Below are 18,091 nucleotides of genomic sequence, written 5' to 3' on the forward strand. Positions count from 1 at the left end.
GCATACGACAGCCATGGGTACTCACTGCGGCAATTGTAGACTCGCGAAATTGACGTTTTCTGCTCCGTTCTGTAGACCTACACCTCGGCGCTACGTCACGAAAATGCGGTGGCGCTGTCGTCAGCAGCTTCTTTTTTTTCGCACGGTAGGCACTCCGCCGCCGAGCCGTCGCGAGTGCCACGCCTACTTCAGTAGCCGCTGGGGTTCGCGCGTGCATATGCGGCTCTGCATGTGAAGTCTTTATTATATGGCCTTGCAAAGAAGGAACCGCAGTATGCAGAGGTGCTGCACTGCGCGGAAATACGAAAGAGGCTCAAGGTTGCATAGATTTCCTGTTGATGAAAACCGTCGCAAGCAACGGGCCGCCGCGGTAGAAAGCGGAAGTTGGAGTCTGATACCAGATCGTCCATTATGCGCCGAACATTTCGTAAAAGTCAAGCTTCTCCGATATATTGCGTGGCGTGCATTAGCCGATATATTAACTCTGCATCGTCAAAAGTGTGTCATTACAATTTCTTGCCCCATTGTGGGAAAGCTAGATTAGGATAAGCCTTGAATGTAGGTCGAGTGAGCACATACACCTCAAAGCACGGCACATTTCAAATTTATTTTCACCTCAAAGGATTGAGCCACTGCAGTGTCGGCATCTTATCACAAGTTCACATATACGCATGCAGCACGGTCACAGCTGTGTTAATTGAAGTATGGATGTCAGAAACGCGTGCATAAACGTGTTTATAAAATTCCGCGCCCGATATACAGTGTACAGAGTTGGTGCAGAGTTGGAGTGGTCGGACGTCCGCTGCCAACAGTTCAGAGAGTGCGGGCTTACACGGCCGGCGCCGCCGTAGTGCCGGTACCTCGTCGGTCCCATCACCCAGCCGAGGCGATCGCTTCTATCGCCGCTATCGGCGACATAGAAATCGGCTAGAGCTTGTTTTTCGCGGGAAATAGTACTGAAAAGAACATAATCATATCGAATGCACGCATGTTTCGTAAAGCAGCGCCCAGCACTTAACCACTGGCGTGATCGCTAGCAACGATCCGATGGCGTTTCGTCTCGGAAACGGAAGGCAAACACCGACTGTCTCAGAGAGGTGGCTCGGGTGGCTTGCGAGTACTACGTTTCTGTTGATATTCGCACCGACGACACCGAGAAAACTAAATAATTGAAACCCGCGTTAATCGCGTTGTCAAAAATAAGTGCACTATGTCGAGCTGCGGCCAGATCGCAGGCGCCGTCGGCCGTCGTTGCGGCGGTCCGCGATCTCCTTCGGCCGTATTTAGACGGGGGCAAATTGGAGGACGTGCATTGCGCGCACGTTTAAGAAGCGCGGGTAGTCGACATTCATCTGGAGTCCCCCACCAACGTGTGCGTCATACTCAAATCATGACGTCGCTACCCCCCCCCCCCCCGCTCCGAAAAAAAAAAAGTGTCAAGTTAGCCGTGCAAGCGAGGACGGCGAATGTGGGTGGAGCTTACGCGACGGCGCTATATGACCTCGAATACATCGACGGTGCCTACCGATGTTTGCAAACATAGTGTCTTCATCCTGGTAAACAGGACACTATATAAGTGACTCCAATATGCTACTGAAAGAAACTAAGGGTGAGCTAATATTCGAAATTTTGAGTATCTCGTTTGAATTCGATTCGTGGATTCACAATACGAAATGGTCGAATATTAGTTTCTATTCGAATAGACGGAGATAACGACGCTTGTAGACTCGAGTGAGAACGCCTGATGCAAATTAGTTTGTCCTGAACGATTCTGCTGCAGGAGAGCCGTGGCTGTCAATTGTGCATAGAGATCACTGTTTTCGAGTGAACACTTGGGACATAAAGCTTACGTATAAAAATTTGCAGTAAACCAATAACACTTTTATTTTCGGACGCCTGTATACAAGTTTGTTGCCTCAGTTTAGGTATTTGGCCAGAATTACCATCTTATTATTGCTATAGCAATGTGCTGCGCTGCAGTAGATATCACACTTCTCTCCTTTAAAGAAAACACTCCAAATGCGTCACGTGGCATGCTGCTCCCTTGTTTCGTTGCCGTCATTGTTATGGCGGAACAGATAACGGAAAGAATTTGTTTCTCCTTTACAAACGCCTCAGTTGACCTCACACGTACTTGCGAACGGCATAACATGAATCAAATAATGTAACTAAGCGTCTTCTTATTTTGTTTTATTTTACCGAATGAACTCCAGGCAAACTCTGTATTCCACGTTGTTTCAAAAAGTAAAACGGCACAGTGTTGCCGTTTTACGTTTCGGCGCTTGTAGATTGGGCGCATTTCGGCGCTTGTAGAATGGGCGCATACCCACAACTTCGGTTCTGGGTATGCGCCCATTCTTCGTCAGTTCCCCAGAATTGATGTGCCATTGCGACACAAGGGTATAGGGCGTTTGAAGAATTTTGATACGCGTCGTACTTCTCTGTGCATGTACCACTCACCAACAGCAAGCATCACACAACGTGTCTTCAAGACGCAGACAGCTAAAAGCTAAAGGCGACGAGGTCACGCTGGTATCGTCTACTATGGCTGCTACCTCGCTAAATCAAACAAGCTTCGGGTCATTAAGGCTCCAACAAGATTATCGATCTGCGCGTCTTTTTGTTCTTTTTGTTCTATGAATATAAGGTCAATGATAACACTTATTGAATAAGATTGTGCCATAGAAATGAAAGTGATGCTTTTGGCATGGAATACGCGACGGCTATTCCACTGCGAGCGCTGCGAAAAAACAAAGCAATAAGAATGACCAGAGGCAAGGAATAAAAACATTTTATACAGTGACAATGAGTATAATTCAAACCTATCGCTTCGCTTTCATAAACGCAGGTGGCTATAAATGGTCTAAAAAAATCAAGAGCTAAACTTTTCGGCAAGGTAGACCTCGTGGAGGTCAAACACATAATGACACTGTGGTCATTGCACCATACGAAGCAAATCCGAAATGCCCGTAAAATGGCCGAAAGTGATGTCTTCCAGACACACATCCCCGACTACACGCACCTTACTAGTGCATATACAAGAGTAACGTCAGTGTATAGGTGTGTTTGTTGTTGTGGTGCTCTTCGTTTCCCGCCAAAAACGAAAAAAAAATAGAACTCATCTACATCTAGCTCTTACGCTCATTGTCTCTCCCTAGTTCTTTGACACTTTATCGGCGCTCAAATAAGAACTGAATCTCACATGCAAGGTTCGTTATATTCAATAGCAGTCTACCATGCCCGAACTTGCGGAAAGAAGCCTTCTGTATCACCCAAAAGTTTCAATTACCACTGAATAATTTGTAGGAACGACGTTACGCTTCCTAGAGAAGATCGGGAAGTGTGCAGTGAAATTTTTGCAATTGAAGTGCAGAGTAGGAAGTCCCGCTGTCCTTTTCTGCTTTCCTTATTTTTCGATCTCTTCTAGAAGTGCTCCATAGTTTTGATTCGGTACGGCAAAGCATGATGTAATGAAACTTGTGAGCACATCTCAGCACAAAAAAAAGAGAGAATGAAATTACAAGGAGAATAGTTTACAGGACATGACACGATACAAGAGCCCAATAAAATTACATGATGACGAAGCGTCACAGTCACTTAGAAAACCTGGATAGTGACATAAAATAAAAGTGAAGAGTAGAGAACACTTCGTAAAATCCACAGTCATAAACAAGAGTCCGCAGTGGGCTTTGACAGCGTATACAGAACGTTCAAACCTGACGCAAATAGTCCTTTATCAACTTTTTGTAATAAAAAGTTCGAAGCAACCTTTACATATACTCTCAAGCTTTAAAAAGCTTGTAAACATTGAATTGAAAAGGATGCACACAGAACACATAAGACATACCGTCTTATTTTTCTCACTCAAGGTTAGCCAACATAGCTCTGCGGAAGGTTAGCCCCAAACAAAAGCTCCTAAAATAAAAAGCACTTTAAAGAAACTGGAACAATATTAGGTCGAAACTATTCCACGCACCATACATGGACAATCCATCATAAAAGGTTTTGAATCAAGGGCACCGAGAAAAAGTTGAAGTCCTCCGCTGTCTATGAGTGGTATCGTGAGCACTGTAGCGATCAAACCCAAAAGTCCATGACACGCTTAAAAAAACAAAAAAAAAAACAAATAAAGAAAACAGACCGTTGTGCCTGGAGTGTTAGAAAACTAACATTTCTCATGCCACTCGTTGTTTGTGATCGTTTGGCTTCGACTGTCCTAGCACACAGTGAACCCGGCGATGAAACCACACACCCGCCTCCACTGACCTGCTTGTCAAAAGGAAGAATATCATTATACTTTCTTGCCCTTCAGTTGTCAGGTGTTATGGGTATGTCATTCTCAACCAGCTCATTTTTCCAGAATGCCGGCGAGCTGACTGCGGCCACCAAACTTCAGGATCAAGAATACCCGGCAGCGCACTTCCCATAACCTGCACGCTGAAGGAAGAATCCAATGCCCAAGAAGCCGCTTATCAAACATCACCGAAGAACAATAAAGTGTTACCTGTCTCACTTTTGCCCTTCAGTGTGACAGGTATGTAGCATTCTTCGCGCAGGAAAAACATGCATGCAGCCTCATCGAAAGTCGCATCATCACTCGCAGAGAAGAAATCCGTCTTCATGGTGTGGCAAACATTGTTGAAGTTGTCTTAAAACTGCATTATAATCGTCATTGCACAATTCTGTGTGAGAAGAAAGAAAACCGACAACCCCATAACCGGAGCTCATGTCATGGTTGTCAAACCTGAGCCAGCCGACAGAAATACGATTACCTAGACGGCTACACAATGAACGCTGCACAGGGCACTTGCACCAATACAAAGACCTCGTGATCGCGATTGCGCCTTTTTCGGCTTATTCCCAGTGCAATCGCAAGGAAGAAATTGAATAATAATAATATTTGGGGTTTTACGTGCCAAAACCACTTTCTGATTATGAGGCACGCCGTAGTGGAGGACTCCGGAAATTTTGACCACCTGGGGTTCTTTAACGTGCACCTAAATCTAAGCACACGGGTGTTTTCGCATTTCGCCCCCATCGAAATGCGGCCGCCGTGGCCGGGATTCGATCCCGCGACCTCGTGCTCAAGAGCCCAACACCATAGCCACTGAGCAACCACGGCGGGTGGAAGAAATTGAGGCTGGCAGTCACACGACATGCATGGTACACACTGGGAAGCATTGCTCTGAGCATTTTGGTTTGGTTCTTTGGGTGTACACACATTGCAATAAAAATGGCGAATTTCATAAAGGCGAAAAGAAGGATCAAGCACACAACCTAGGTCCTGCCGTAATCTTCGTTTTTTTTTATTTACATTTGTCTCTGACCAACACTTGGGTTATATTTGGGTTACACCGAAGGCAGCTTTAACAGTTAATTTTCAAAGAAAAAGAAAAAAAACGAGAAGACATTCTGCGTCATTTACCGCTTGATGTGGGCAAAGAATGTGCCAGCAGGAGGCAGTAAAGGAGCAAAGACCGCACACAGTGTTTGAAAATCTGGCGGCCTAAGAAAAATTGCACCCTTGTTCTCACATAATGAAACTTGAGCTCCCTGCCATAGATGGTGCTTATACAAGATGAAGATGAGAAGTCCTCTCATGAGAACGGAACTGAACGAACACAACACACAGTACGGGTCTAGGTCTTCAACATGTCCCTTCTATCCATTGCTTACATATGGCTGAAGACGTTTGCCCATTGAAAGCATGACCAGCAAGTCTGCACAATATGTCCGTGGGCACGCGTTCTTCACTCCTTTTGCCTGAGCCTGAGCCTGAGTAGTGCGAAGGCGACCGTGCGGAAGACAATCTCAAAGCCGAACAGAGACAGCACGAGCACGTGGAACTTCTTGTCCGCCGTGCCGGTGAACTGGAGGAACTCTTTGGGGTCCTCGTAGAGACAGATGAAGTCGTCGCAGCTGAGCGGCGGCCTGTCATAGCCGTACACCGAGAGCAGCATACCGTGGTAAGCGTAGTACATGGGCGACAGGTACGTCAGCCAGCGTATGTACGGTGACACGAGGTGCGACTGCACGAAGAAGCCGCTGAAGAAGAAGAACGGCGACACCACCGGGAGCGCGACGAACACCGCCGTCTGTAACGAGAAGGGTGAGGAGACACATTTTGTTACACCCTGCCTTTTCTTTCGAGCATGCCAATTTGGCCGTTACTGATATACTCTACTGCTACATCTGCATGAAGCTGATAAAGTTGGGTCGAGATGATTCGTCGGGCGAGAGACCTACCATCGGGTTCCTGTAAGACCTAACTGATCGGGCCGAGCTATAGCGTCGAGGTGAGTTCTGTCGACCTGCTTGCAAGGTGTGGGTTGACTTACCCAATCCGCATGGCAAGATGCCTGTAAACGCGGTCGCGATGCGTGAGCGTGACTTCGGAGCCGACCCCCTTGCGTCGAGTTCATGCAAACGAAGTTCATGCGAGAGGTCTTAAACTCACGTCAGACGTACGGCGTGAGGCAATCAGGTACAGCCGTGAGCAAAAGTGTACAGACCAGGGATTGCGCGTTAAAACTCATTTGCTCATCTGTCTGTGAATGCCACTTGAAATTGAAGACTGAAGTACACACCTGGCATTACGAGTTTTCTAGTGGACTTGTGAGTTTCCGTTCTGTGTGTTAATTACGATTCGTTTTTACGGTGACCCTGTGGCCCGCATACTTTTACTCATGGGTGTACGTCATTGGGCGCTGAAAGCTTGAGTGAACTGGGCAATGAGGAAGGGAAATGGAGGGGGGGGGAGGAGGGGAGGGTGATCGGAGAGCTGACTATAGGGTGCGTTTTTCCTCTATTTAATGTGTTATAATATAGTTGTAAACACCCGTAAATGTAGACTTGCGTGTTCTTTTTGCTTGTTGGGAAAGCTTGCGAGTGTGTACAAGCGCCATAAGGTTCTATAATAGCAAGTATACAGCGCTTATTGCAGTGATCCCTGATCACGAGTGATAATTTAGGCTTGGAAAGCGATGCTGAAATCCACGGAGCAGTACATTTATGTTATCCTGTTTCGCATCAAATGCTAGAGTAGCTATGGAAAGGCCAGATCTAAAGCACGTGCTTACTGTTACTGTACAGTGATACCAGGAGATTACATATATTTTTACAGCAAAGAGAATACGACGTGACACCATCTGTGCGGCGTACCTACGAACCGGCATATAGGTCGAGATTTATTCCTAAAATAATAGAGATAAAGTCGTCCCTTGTGTGTATAGCGGTCCTTAGAACATCTTGAGTCATCACCTGGCAACCTGTGGCGTGCAAGTTCAAGAACGCGTAGCAGCATAGCCACAGTGATATATGGCCTCATCGACATCGTCCGATTCCGCTGTGACTCCGTTTTGTCGCGTTTTTAGTTCCCGTCGCCATTTATATTGGGTTGGTGTGACTGATGTTCTGTGGTGCTCGTCATTCAAAGTGAGTAGCGGAACGCATTGCCAATTTTGAGCGGCTTTCCAAATGAAAGTTCTGGAGTTTGCTAAAGCCAATGGTCGCATGGCTCCTCCGTGCCACTTTGACGCTTCAGTAAAGGGCTTTATCAGCAGTGGCCTTGACGGGGTTGATGACGACGCTCTGTGGAAAGCGGGTAGCGAGAAGCAGTCATGTCTCCGATGAATGAGACTTGTGCGCTCGTATGCGCTCTTTTCATAAGAAAACGGACGCGTGAACTAGAGCTTGGATGCGTAAATGAACTTGAGTATTGTGTCACTTCCCGGCTGAACCCCCCCCCCCTCTTTTTTTGCCGTTCAAGGTGAGGAGTGGACATATATTCCGGGTCGACCTATATTCCTGTTTACACGGTAGTTATCCGCGAATGTTGTGGATATGTGTTCTCATTTGGCTTCGAAATAAGTTGTCGTATAGCGTAGAAAAGAAACGCTAATGGTTGCGTAAGTTATATTCGGAACTGTTTAAAGGAAGGAAGGAAGGAAGCAGGAATAGACGGAGGGACAGGGAGGTTAGGCAGTTCTCAGACCGGCTGGATGCCCTGTGCTGGGGAAAGGGGGTAAGGGCAACAAAAGACAGTAGAAAAGAGATGTTACAAAAAAGGAAAGACGAACAAAAACAAAAGAGAGTAATTAAAAAGAAAGGGGAAATAGGAAAGGAGAATACGGCACTGCCCAAAGTCTCTCTCTAAGGTGAGTTCTCCGCAAGGAGCTCAACAACGTTTTCAAAGCTTTATGCGCTGAGGATGGTCTTTAGTCAGTGTCCCAGGACGCTTTCCTCCGACACAAAAGGCGTTTGTCAAGACTGTCTAGCACTCTTGAAAGTTCTTTCCTCGGCGCACTGAAGCGGGGAACTCACAGAGAAGGTGGGCGTTTGTTTCCTCGCACCCACATGTTTAAGGTACATGTATTGCCTATGGGGACAACATGTAGATTTCATTGCCTTCCTATAGACGTACTTTTGACAACAGAAAGTATACAACCTTCTTTGACAAATTCATTAAAGAGCATCTTTCTCTATCGTTGTCTACAGACTCACAAGGTTAGCCACAATATGTTTACAGACAATATTTGATAGAAGGTTAAACGTGATTTGTTTAGAGAATGTATATGGAAGTTCTAATGACAATACAGCACAACATGTAATTTCATTTTACTGTACGAACAAATTTATGTTAGATTAAGTACTAGCTCTGTCGCACCAGTATTTCATCTTACCTGCAGCTTTGTGACTGCTGAAACGATGAGACCGAGTGCTTGAATGGAGGAGCAAAGCTGAATGTTGAACAGGGCCAGGCTCGCTATTCTCCACATGTCAAGCGGTTGACCGGTGGGGTAGTAAATCAGCGCTATGAGCATAATCACAGGAATAACCTGCAAGGAAACGAAGGCCGTTCAATGCTGTCAACTTTACACATTCAGCCGTCGCACATAATTAGGGAGATCTCATTTTAATATTGACTGTGCTTAAGAAGAGGGAGATCTGGAATAAATTATTACAGCGCATACAAAGGCACAGACAGCGTTTCCTGTACGTGTCTTTCCTCCACTGCTTTAGTTTATTGAGTATCATGAATGCACAGGCCCATCAACACATCTTGTTAATGTAAGATCTGTTAATCTGTTAATCTGTTAATGTAATGTAAGATGTTTTGATTTCTTTTGACATCTCTAAGTATAACAGTTCGCCTACTTGCGGTTGTAGTTAGTAGTATGCCGCACGCTTTGAGTACCCGCTAGTGATGAATTTCAAGCTTGTCAGTTTTTCTTATACGATAATTAGCAAAGTAAGCATGATAATGCACACGCGAATAAGTAATAATACAGTGCAGAGGTATCATGCTAAGAGTTACTAGGGCCACGAAAGGGGACTGAACAAGAGGTATTTGAGCGTTGAGGTATATGGTGGACGAAGGGCAACAGTTGGAGCTGTCTGTTTTTCATTAATGTTCTTCTCCACATTGGTAATGATTTAGTCGTCTAATTAAATCTACGAACCCGGACAGTCGTGCTAAGAAGCTCATATGGCACATATAACGCAACATTCTATAAAATGATACATTCTTATATAAGCTCCCCATATGTTAATACAGTGAAAGCTCGTTAATTCGAACTTCAATAATTCGAATTTATGGATAATTCGAACTGTACGATTTGGTCCGGCCAAGCTCCACAGAAGTCTATGTATAAAAAAGTCCGTTAATTCGAACGCGAGAAGGTTCCCTCACGGATAATTCGAACTACGCTCACCTGGCACACGGCCAGAGAAAAGCGCCTACTGCCTACACACAAGGCTGTATGGCCACCGAAACGGAGAGAACGGCGAGAGAAGGCAAAATCGGAAAAAAATCTAACCGACGCGGGCTCAGCCAGAAGGCAGTGGCGGCTGCCGCGTCTCCGTTCTACGTAACCTCCAAGACTTCTTGCCCGTTGCGAATCTCGGAGGTTTTGCAAATCTTGTACAGCTGCTAATGTTGTGCGGGGATGGCACGGCAAGCGCCAAAACACAGCGAATCAAGTACGTCGCAGCTGCGCTTGCAATCAAGAACCAACGAATCAGGGCCTTCGCCACCTTCACATGTTCAGCGTCTTTGTCTCGGCAGTCTTCATCGGTTGTGCACCTCTGTTTTCAACTTAGGAGGTATCGGCCGTCGCGAATCATTGTGACAGTGTTAGGCCTCGGCTAACGTTCGTTTCGGTGGACATCGGTGGTGTGGCACAGTCGGACCCAGAGCTTCGACTTGAAGGTGGCGTGTGCCCGCGGGCACACGCCATCACTTTCTGACACGCCAAATTTCTGACATGCCCTACTGCTTCCAAATCGCAGTGTACTGTTGCTCTCCTTCACTTTCGTTAGTTCGAACTTTCGTTAATTCGAACTGAAGCGGCTTCCCCTTGCGGTTCGAATTAACGAGCTTTTACTGTATCAGATAAGTGGCCATAAGAGGCTACGAAGCACAACAATCTTTTTATAGGGAAGCATTCTTGATTGTGCCCATAGCAGTAAAGCTACGTTAATTCGTGCCCTGCTCACTTATATTTGATCAAAGTTGCATTATTAAACAATTTACCTCACGAAGTAAGGCTTTGGCTTAAGTACAAAGAGAAGTGAGGGAAAACACTTTGCGGAGTCCTAGCGACGCGAACTCCGGTTACTCGGAACTAAGAGCTGATAGGTAAATATCACGTATTCTTCAAGGCACTTTTCACATCAATCCAGCTTCCTGGCAGAATTTTCATGTACACTGTATCCGTGCACTGACAACTCTTATCAGGCGCCAGGGTAACATTAGCAATCATGTAAACACGCCCAAGTTCTTGCTCTTCAAGTAATGGGCAGTTTTAGTACTTCGCTATGACGGTACGTACTCAGCGTGCAAGTACTTTGCGGAACGTAGGAGAGCGTGTCGCGTTAGGGCCTTTACGTAAGCGGGCGAGCATTAGACGCCGGGCGCGTCGGAGCGCATTGGCCGCGTCCACCAGCATGTCGAACCAACGCCTCGTCGAACCATCGGCCTAACTAGACGCTGTTGATCTCGCTAATGTGATGTAACGTGTGGGCGTGTTCCTGCTTCGTCGTACTATATTTAGGCCTTTAAGGCACTACTTTTAATACGGATGAAATGCACGAATGATATCGAGAAAAATAAAAATCGAGTACTTGCTTTCCGAGGCTGCCACGGTCATATGCGACGAACTGCGCCAAAAGTACGTCGAGCCTATCGCGCAAACAGCACACGCTGAAGACTTTCTCAAAAACAAAGTTTCTATTTTTGCTATGCAATCCTACCGTGCAGGATCCGGGAATGGCTTCTGCGCGTTCACTTCATGCAGCAAAGCCAAATCGTAGGCCATTGAGAAGTACAGCCTTCCGCCGGTCGCCTTTGACGCTGCCATTTTGGGAAACTGTTTTGTCTCGCGCTCTCCCGAACAAACGAGAACCACGAGAACAGCGCGCGCAAGGCTTCCTACGTACGCACGCAAGAATCGGATGTGTGTGTACGCAGCGGCCGTGTACGCATCACGTACCCTTCGTGTAGTGTTCTGCACATGCGCACTTTGCAGAATGTAGCGATGTTATGTGCGCAACACCGCTGCGTACGCTACGTACGCAGTACTAGAACTGTCTGATATGTGCACACATTTATTATTTACCTTTAATTTTTTTTTATAAAAGAGGATGCAGCGAATTTTGCCTTACATCTACGACTCCAAAATAAGAAGAAAAGAATCTAGATGACCGATGACTGACCACGTCAGAGACTTACCAAAAATGGGAGCTCGACGATGTAGCGAGCGAGGTAGTAGAGCTTGACGCTGTACCAGCGATTTCTGTGCTCTCTCTGAAGCACCGAGATCTCTATGGGAACTGCAGGAGAAACAATTATACGCAACAGAATGAAATGATTCTGCGAACAAGTGTGCTGGATAGACCCCTCACACGGCCATACTTGCTACGTTTATTTGAAGGAATCTAAATAAGATCACCAGTATGGTTAGCATACTCTACAATCAAGTGATGGCAGCTTAGGCTTCACCGCGTATTCTTGCCTTCCTTTCGACATCATTAAAAAAATTCAAATGACCGTAAAGAACATTCGCCCATCTTAATACAGTCTCAATTATTCCTTTTTGCATATGAACAATGCGAAAAAAATTAAAACGGAAGAAATTCCGAAAGCAAGGATAATCAAGCATAACATAGCTCATAACACTGAAAGAGGTCTTGGTCTGGGCCGATATGCAAACGAGCAACATATATACAAAAGCTCAAAATAGGCTGCCCAATACGTTATCCATAAACACCATAACGCTAGTCAAAATACCGGAAATTCATATAAGCCTCTGCTCAGGGCCGAGATACATTGGGGCACAGATGAGAACGGTACTCGGATTACATATTACGATGCGCAGAAGTACAATACACGAGAACAGGTTGCACTGTACACAACGCCATCAAGTGATGGGCGCAGTGTCACGGAACGCTTCCGCTAACAGCATAGAGCAAAGCACCAATTCTACACCTAGCACATGTTGAGTACGTTGGTGTACAAAGGGTTTATGGACGTTCAAGTACATCAACACTTGAGTTACACGCTTTCTTTTGACAATTTTGCTCCCCAAGGTCTTCCTCCCAGCGCAGTATAGACAGTCAGGCTATGTTCTCGCTAGCCTCTCTGACTTTCATTCATCATTTTCTCTCTTCATCTATCACACGTTCGAGAGATTGGCGGTCGTGTGTTCTTAAAACCACCCTACGTCGTCGGTGACAGGTCAAGAATGCCGAAGCTCCGTTTACAAAAACGCGCTGCGCCTGCAGTCCGAGCCTCCACACTTGCAGAAAACGGTTTCTTTGCAACTCAAACGGGGACAAAGAGGAAATGACCGATGCGCGTACCAACAACAAACACGCGGTGGTCACTGACCACACGCAAGCCATATGGGAGAACAGTCAATATTGGCAAGAACGGGAACATGAAAGGCAGCTCACGGTATAAACGCGGCACGGGACCGGGAAACATGTAGCTAGATTATGAGTTGAACATTTGACTTTGCCATGGGTTCAAGAAACGTCTTCGTCCTCAGCAAGGTAGGTCCACGAGGCACACCACAAAATAGGACACATTGATCTTTTTTATGAAAGGTGCATATTTAGATCAAGAAGGACACCCACACTCCATGGAAGTGCCCGAGCGTGGTGAAAATGGGCACGTGAACGGCAGGGAGAAAGAAGGGGAGTTAAGTTAAGGCGACGCGTTTCGCAAATGCATGAACGCACCTTCCATTTGAAGGGGATTCACCGCTGCACTATTGACCTATCACGGAGAACACGTATACGAACTGCTTTATAAATAAACGCCCAGATGCACAGAGGCAATTCAGAGGTCCGCCGACATCGAGCTCGCAGTATCCCATCATGCTCTTGGTACAAAAGAGAAACGTGCGTCAATACAAAGTGCGCAAAAGAAATCCTCCTAGCACGGCTGAACCAGGGCCAAATCTAGGTGGTGTTCGCATGCCAAAGGAATAAGCGGAAACCGCATAGAAGGTAGTTGAAAGTGCACTCCGCGTTGTCGTCAGTATGATTATCAGAAGGCCGCTATATATATATATCTATAGCCGCGTTATTCTTGCGCAAAATGCAGGGCAAGCGCTTAAAGCAACAACCATAATGGCTGACGTTCAGACGAGAAGCCACTAAGAAAATGGTGAAGCCGTATGTGCACACGAGTGCAGAGTTTACATGATTAGCGGGCCCAATTAAACGTTTTTTTTTAATTTGTATCTGTGCGATCTAATGCATCGCGTGGAGAGGAGCACCCAAATTGACAAAGTCGCACTCACAGACGATCACCGTGGGCAGGATGGACTGGAACATGACGATGCAGCACATGCCGAAGAACATGTTTGCGTTGTTGATAACGGTAGACGCCTTCTTGCCGATGTCGTAGTACAGCATAATCATCATGATGGCGAACGCCAGGTATGCGGCGAACCTCAAAGGAGTGGCCACCTGCGGGGAACGTCACAATGTATCTCTGGAGACAGCGGCTGGCGGGCTGACTTCAGCCAATGTCATCGCATAGATATTAACGAAATTCGTCATAGTGAAGAGTCCCGCAACACAGGTATTGCAAACGTCTTCGATTGCGTGACTTTTAAAATGCAGTAAGTCGTCGCTTTAGAGGAAGTAATTGGGACAGAAAATTTACGTTGTTATAGGTGATATTTCGTTAGAAGAGGCGACGCTTTAAGATAGCCATAGTAACAACGGTAATACTGTTCTGATGCCCGTTCACAGCTGCATTATCCTATGCAGCGTTGATTCTCTTAGCAGCTTTGTCCGAAGAAACGCAAATGGTACGCCTCGTGTGCATTGCACAGAGCAGTCCCGTGCAGACTTCCTGACTTACACTTCGTAGCAGACGAAGTCCAGTGTTATCGCAATGTTATCGTCTAACGTGCACGGGGCCACGAGAATTTTCGAATGAAGCGGCTTTTTCAATAACTTTATGTCATTATAACAATGGTCTACATTAAATAAAGCAATTCTTATTTTTAGAAAGTTATGTCAACGAAGCTGCGAGGGTCAAAAGAATGATATCCCGTTCTTGTAGATAAGAAGCAGCTGCGATCACTGAGGCCAAACAACGACAGTTGGCCCTTTGCGGTAAGAGACAACATCTTTGTATACCGACCTTGTTTCTGGCAACGGACAGCCAACACCGCCGGAGTAGGATTCCTAATTGATGAAAGCTGGAAGTTGTGAAGCTGTAGAGCTTGTTCGCCTCGGCAATGTGCTGAAAAAATGACAACATGAAAGCAACTGGTGGTCGTTCGCACTCTGGATTGATTCACACCTCAATAGGTGACTGATTAAACTAAACAGACTTTCCAGGAACCTCACGTGTTATTACTTCATATACTGTACAGACTATGTGCAGTACTGACTAGCCGACAAACTTAAGCTATGAATTATTAACAGATTAATAAGGCACATCGCGGCTATTATTACATACCTTAAGTTTGTCTAATATTTTCCTAAATATATGTTACGGAACATTTTGTAGAAAGAATAACATTTCACGTTTTCATTCATGAATCGAATCCTAATCAATACCTACGTATTAAGGATAGATATTGAATTTGCCGATACCCATTCAATTACTCAGCGCATTGTGGGCGACCACCAAGAGATGGCGCTTGGCATCTCATGCGCCTCACATACCGCGTTTTTGGTGTTTATTGTACTTTTCCTCCTAGAGGACAAGTTGCACTGAAGCAGCGGTATAATCTGACGGCACACCGACCTCATCGGCCCCAAGGCCAGGATGCAATGGAATTTTCAGGAAGACGTTGTCATTCCTCCAGACTGTGACGATCTACAATATTTATATAATTCAAGACTAACAAGCAGTGCGAGCGTTCCAAAAAAGGAAAAGAATGGTAATCTACTAGCCCGCGTTATTGCGCTATTTACATAACCATCGATATGTTATAGAGATCGTACATCGATTAAAAAATGTTTTCATAAGTTTATTTATTTTGGAATAGTTAAAGGCGCAATTACACTTAACAAGAGTTGCATGGAGATGCAGTTTCTTGATAGTTCACTTGTCGATCTCAACATAAATTTATTCGCAGGCAAACTCTATTCAGAGAAACAAGAAAATTTGGTTCAACACACTGAATTCTACAAAGTGAAAGCGCTCTTGTAATCTTGCAACACGAGTAATTTCATGTACGGTAACAGACAGCGACTAGTTAAGAGAATACATTTGGCGGAAATAAACAGCAGATATGACGAACGGCTTACTCTTTCGGACATGATCTTGCCGCCGTATTTCGTCCGTCGCTTGTGGTCTCCCGACTCCTTTTCTTCAGGATACGGCTCCTCAAACTCTTTGGCCAGCTCGTCCGTGTAGTCCCCGTAGTCGCCAGCGGCCACTTCGGAAACTACAGCGGTCGAGAAATAGAATGACAATGAAGTGTGGACGCAACATCACAGCGCTCTCAGCACCCACCGGCACCACAACTGCACCCCGGGTTACGACTGCACTACAATAAGCGTGATAGTACCAAGCGCACATTATAGATACTGTGTACTCACATCTGATCTACGCCCCGCCTGGCAAAGCCTATGTGAGATCGGTGCTAAAGGTTTGCCTGCTTTGGAAACATTTTTTTTTTTCTCCGGCAAGTGACTTTTCATTCACCACTATAGTAGTGAACAGCCGTGCCTATGATAACTGTGACTGCAAAGAAACGGTGAGGCACCTTTTTTTGTGACTGCACTCTTTCTGTCTTTCGCTCAGAAAAGAGATCTTGATCGGAGGATAGATATATACTGGGGCAATCTTATGTTCAGTCTTGGTTCAAAAAGTGGTTGAGCTCCACTGAGAAATTTTTGTTTTACGATGCTAGTGAATTGGAACTGCCGAATTCGAAGCGGATTTGTAAACAGGCCATAAATAAGATTTGGGAAATAAAGAACCAATAAAGCTTACTATATGACAATAGATGCAAATATAGGAGCATAGAGGTAAGAGAAAAGGTGTCGTTGGCTCCTTGGCCATAGGTTCTCTTATAAACAGGGACGCGTGGATACGGGTGTTCTCTTTATGTAACGTACAGAATACACCACTCACCGTAGTCTGCAGGATTGTGGTATTGAGGGCAATTCAGGCTGTGCCGCGCAAGGAACTGAACCAGATCGTCCACATGGCCATTGTATATGCAGCGGCCTTTTGATACCATGTACAGCTGTAAAGAAACCAAAAGGCCTTCTTACGCAAACAAACAAACAAACAAACAAACAAACAAACAAACAAACAAACAAACAAACAAACAAACAAACATTTGATTGGGTTTTCTGCCGACAGAGTTTACTTGACTGCAATCACAAATTACGGTTACAATATTGAGCTTACACTTGCGTAGTTCCTGCTCAGCATCGCAGCATTGTCAATTTGTGACAATTACGATTTCATGCTTGTTGCATACCACGGGCAGCCATGGTATACACATTTGCCAGTTTCTTCAACAACACATTGCGATCTATTTTTTAAATTCGCATTATCGTGTGACATGAGTCGTAGGAAATCGCATAAATTCGATCGTTGAATGATGAAGCAAACAATCGGAAAACTTGTAAGTGCCTAAACACTTCTGTAATCTACAGAAATATGAAAGTTGTAGAATTGTACAGAAATCACGAAAGAATCTTAGAGACGCTGAATGATAATGCTGGCCTCGAGCTGCCGAATTCATGTAAAATAATGACGTCTGGCGGTGCGTTTCGTTTTGCCGGTCACCAAATCGGAAGGGATAAAGTTACTTCACGAGGCGCCAAGGAAGAAGGGTGCATTGCACGAAGAGAAGCTGCCTCTGCTCACCAAGTCGAAGTGGGAGAAGATCTTGGCGCTTGGCGTGTGTATCGAGCAGATCACGGTGTGTCCACGTTCCGCCATCTCCTTGAGGATCTGAACGCACAGTAGACTAGATACGTTGTCCAAACCGCTGCGTGATAAAAAGACCCGAGTTAGCCTCGTACGTTGCACATCGGCCGGAGAAGTAATATGTATTCACAGCCTGTGACGTGAGGGCCAGTGACTTTCCGATACTCGGCTGCCAAGTTCGTATATTATGGGGTGTCCGATCAGGTGGCCTTACCACTACTGGCTGCCACCAAACCGTTTAGCTTGATACGTCAGGTGTAGTGTCGTCATATACGTTGGCGAACGCTGTGGTATGAATAGGTGAATACACTGGTGGAAAATTCCAAATGCGTTTATCTCGTCTGTCCGTCATAAACATACTTGTTAGCACGTAACTGATCCAAGTATGTCGTATTTCTTTTTAATTCCATATACTAATGTTTATGTTTAATTGTAAGTTAGATTTGCCGCTTACTCCTTGCCAAGAATGTGCGCGCTAATGTGTTCTTTCACATTACTGCACCATAAAGGTAACGAATGTCTGCCAGAGGCTACTGTGACGACCCCCACCATCAAAAATAAATAATCGCATACGAATGTTTTGAAGAGTCTACATCGTTTTGAAACTCCTTCGTGTCTGGTACCTACGACTTCGCGCTCCGTTTAACTGTCGCCCACATGGCGGTAATC

The 18,091-nt window shown here is 45.5% G+C and overlaps 2 protein-coding genes across 3 annotated transcripts in view; both read right to left on the reverse strand.

Annotated features, from left to right (window-relative positions):
• Window positions 1–487, reverse strand: part of LOC135917684 (beta-1,3-galactosyltransferase 1-like) — a 143,828-nt gene extending 143,341 nt beyond the window's left edge. Inside the window, exon 1 of the mRNA XM_065451258.2 lies at window positions 26–487. Within this exon, the coding sequence (XP_065307330.1) occupies window positions 26–217 (192 nt within the window). The 5' untranslated portion in view covers window positions 218–487. The remainder of the gene's footprint in view (window positions 1–25) is intronic.
• Window positions 488–2,765: 2,278 nt separating this feature from the next.
• Window positions 2,766–18,091, reverse strand: part of LOC135917683 (ATP-binding cassette sub-family G member 1-like) — an 86,630-nt gene continuing 71,304 nt past the window's right edge. For both annotated transcript variants that reach the window (XM_065451255.2, XM_065451256.2), the window contains exons 6-13: window positions 17,360–17,483; window positions 16,613–16,727; window positions 15,781–15,920; window positions 14,663–14,764; window positions 13,809–13,977; window positions 11,732–11,832; window positions 8,682–8,837; window positions 2,766–6,095 (exon numbers count right to left, since the gene is read on the reverse strand). In XM_065451255.2, the coding sequence (XP_065307327.1) occupies window positions 5,751–6,095; window positions 8,682–8,837; window positions 11,732–11,832; window positions 13,809–13,977; window positions 14,663–14,764; window positions 15,781–15,920; window positions 16,613–16,727; window positions 17,360–17,483 (1,252 nt within the window). In that variant the 3' untranslated portion in view covers window positions 2,766–5,750. The remainder of the gene's footprint in view (window positions 6,096–8,681; window positions 8,838–11,731; window positions 11,833–13,808; window positions 13,978–14,662; window positions 14,765–15,780; window positions 15,921–16,612; window positions 16,728–17,359; window positions 17,484–18,091) is intronic.

This window comes from Dermacentor albipictus, chromosome 4 (genome assembly GCF_038994185.2).
Source record: "Dermacentor albipictus isolate Rhodes 1998 colony chromosome 4, USDA_Dalb.pri_finalv2, whole genome shotgun sequence".
NCBI lineage: Eukaryota > Metazoa > Arthropoda > Arachnida > Ixodida > Ixodidae > Dermacentor > Dermacentor albipictus.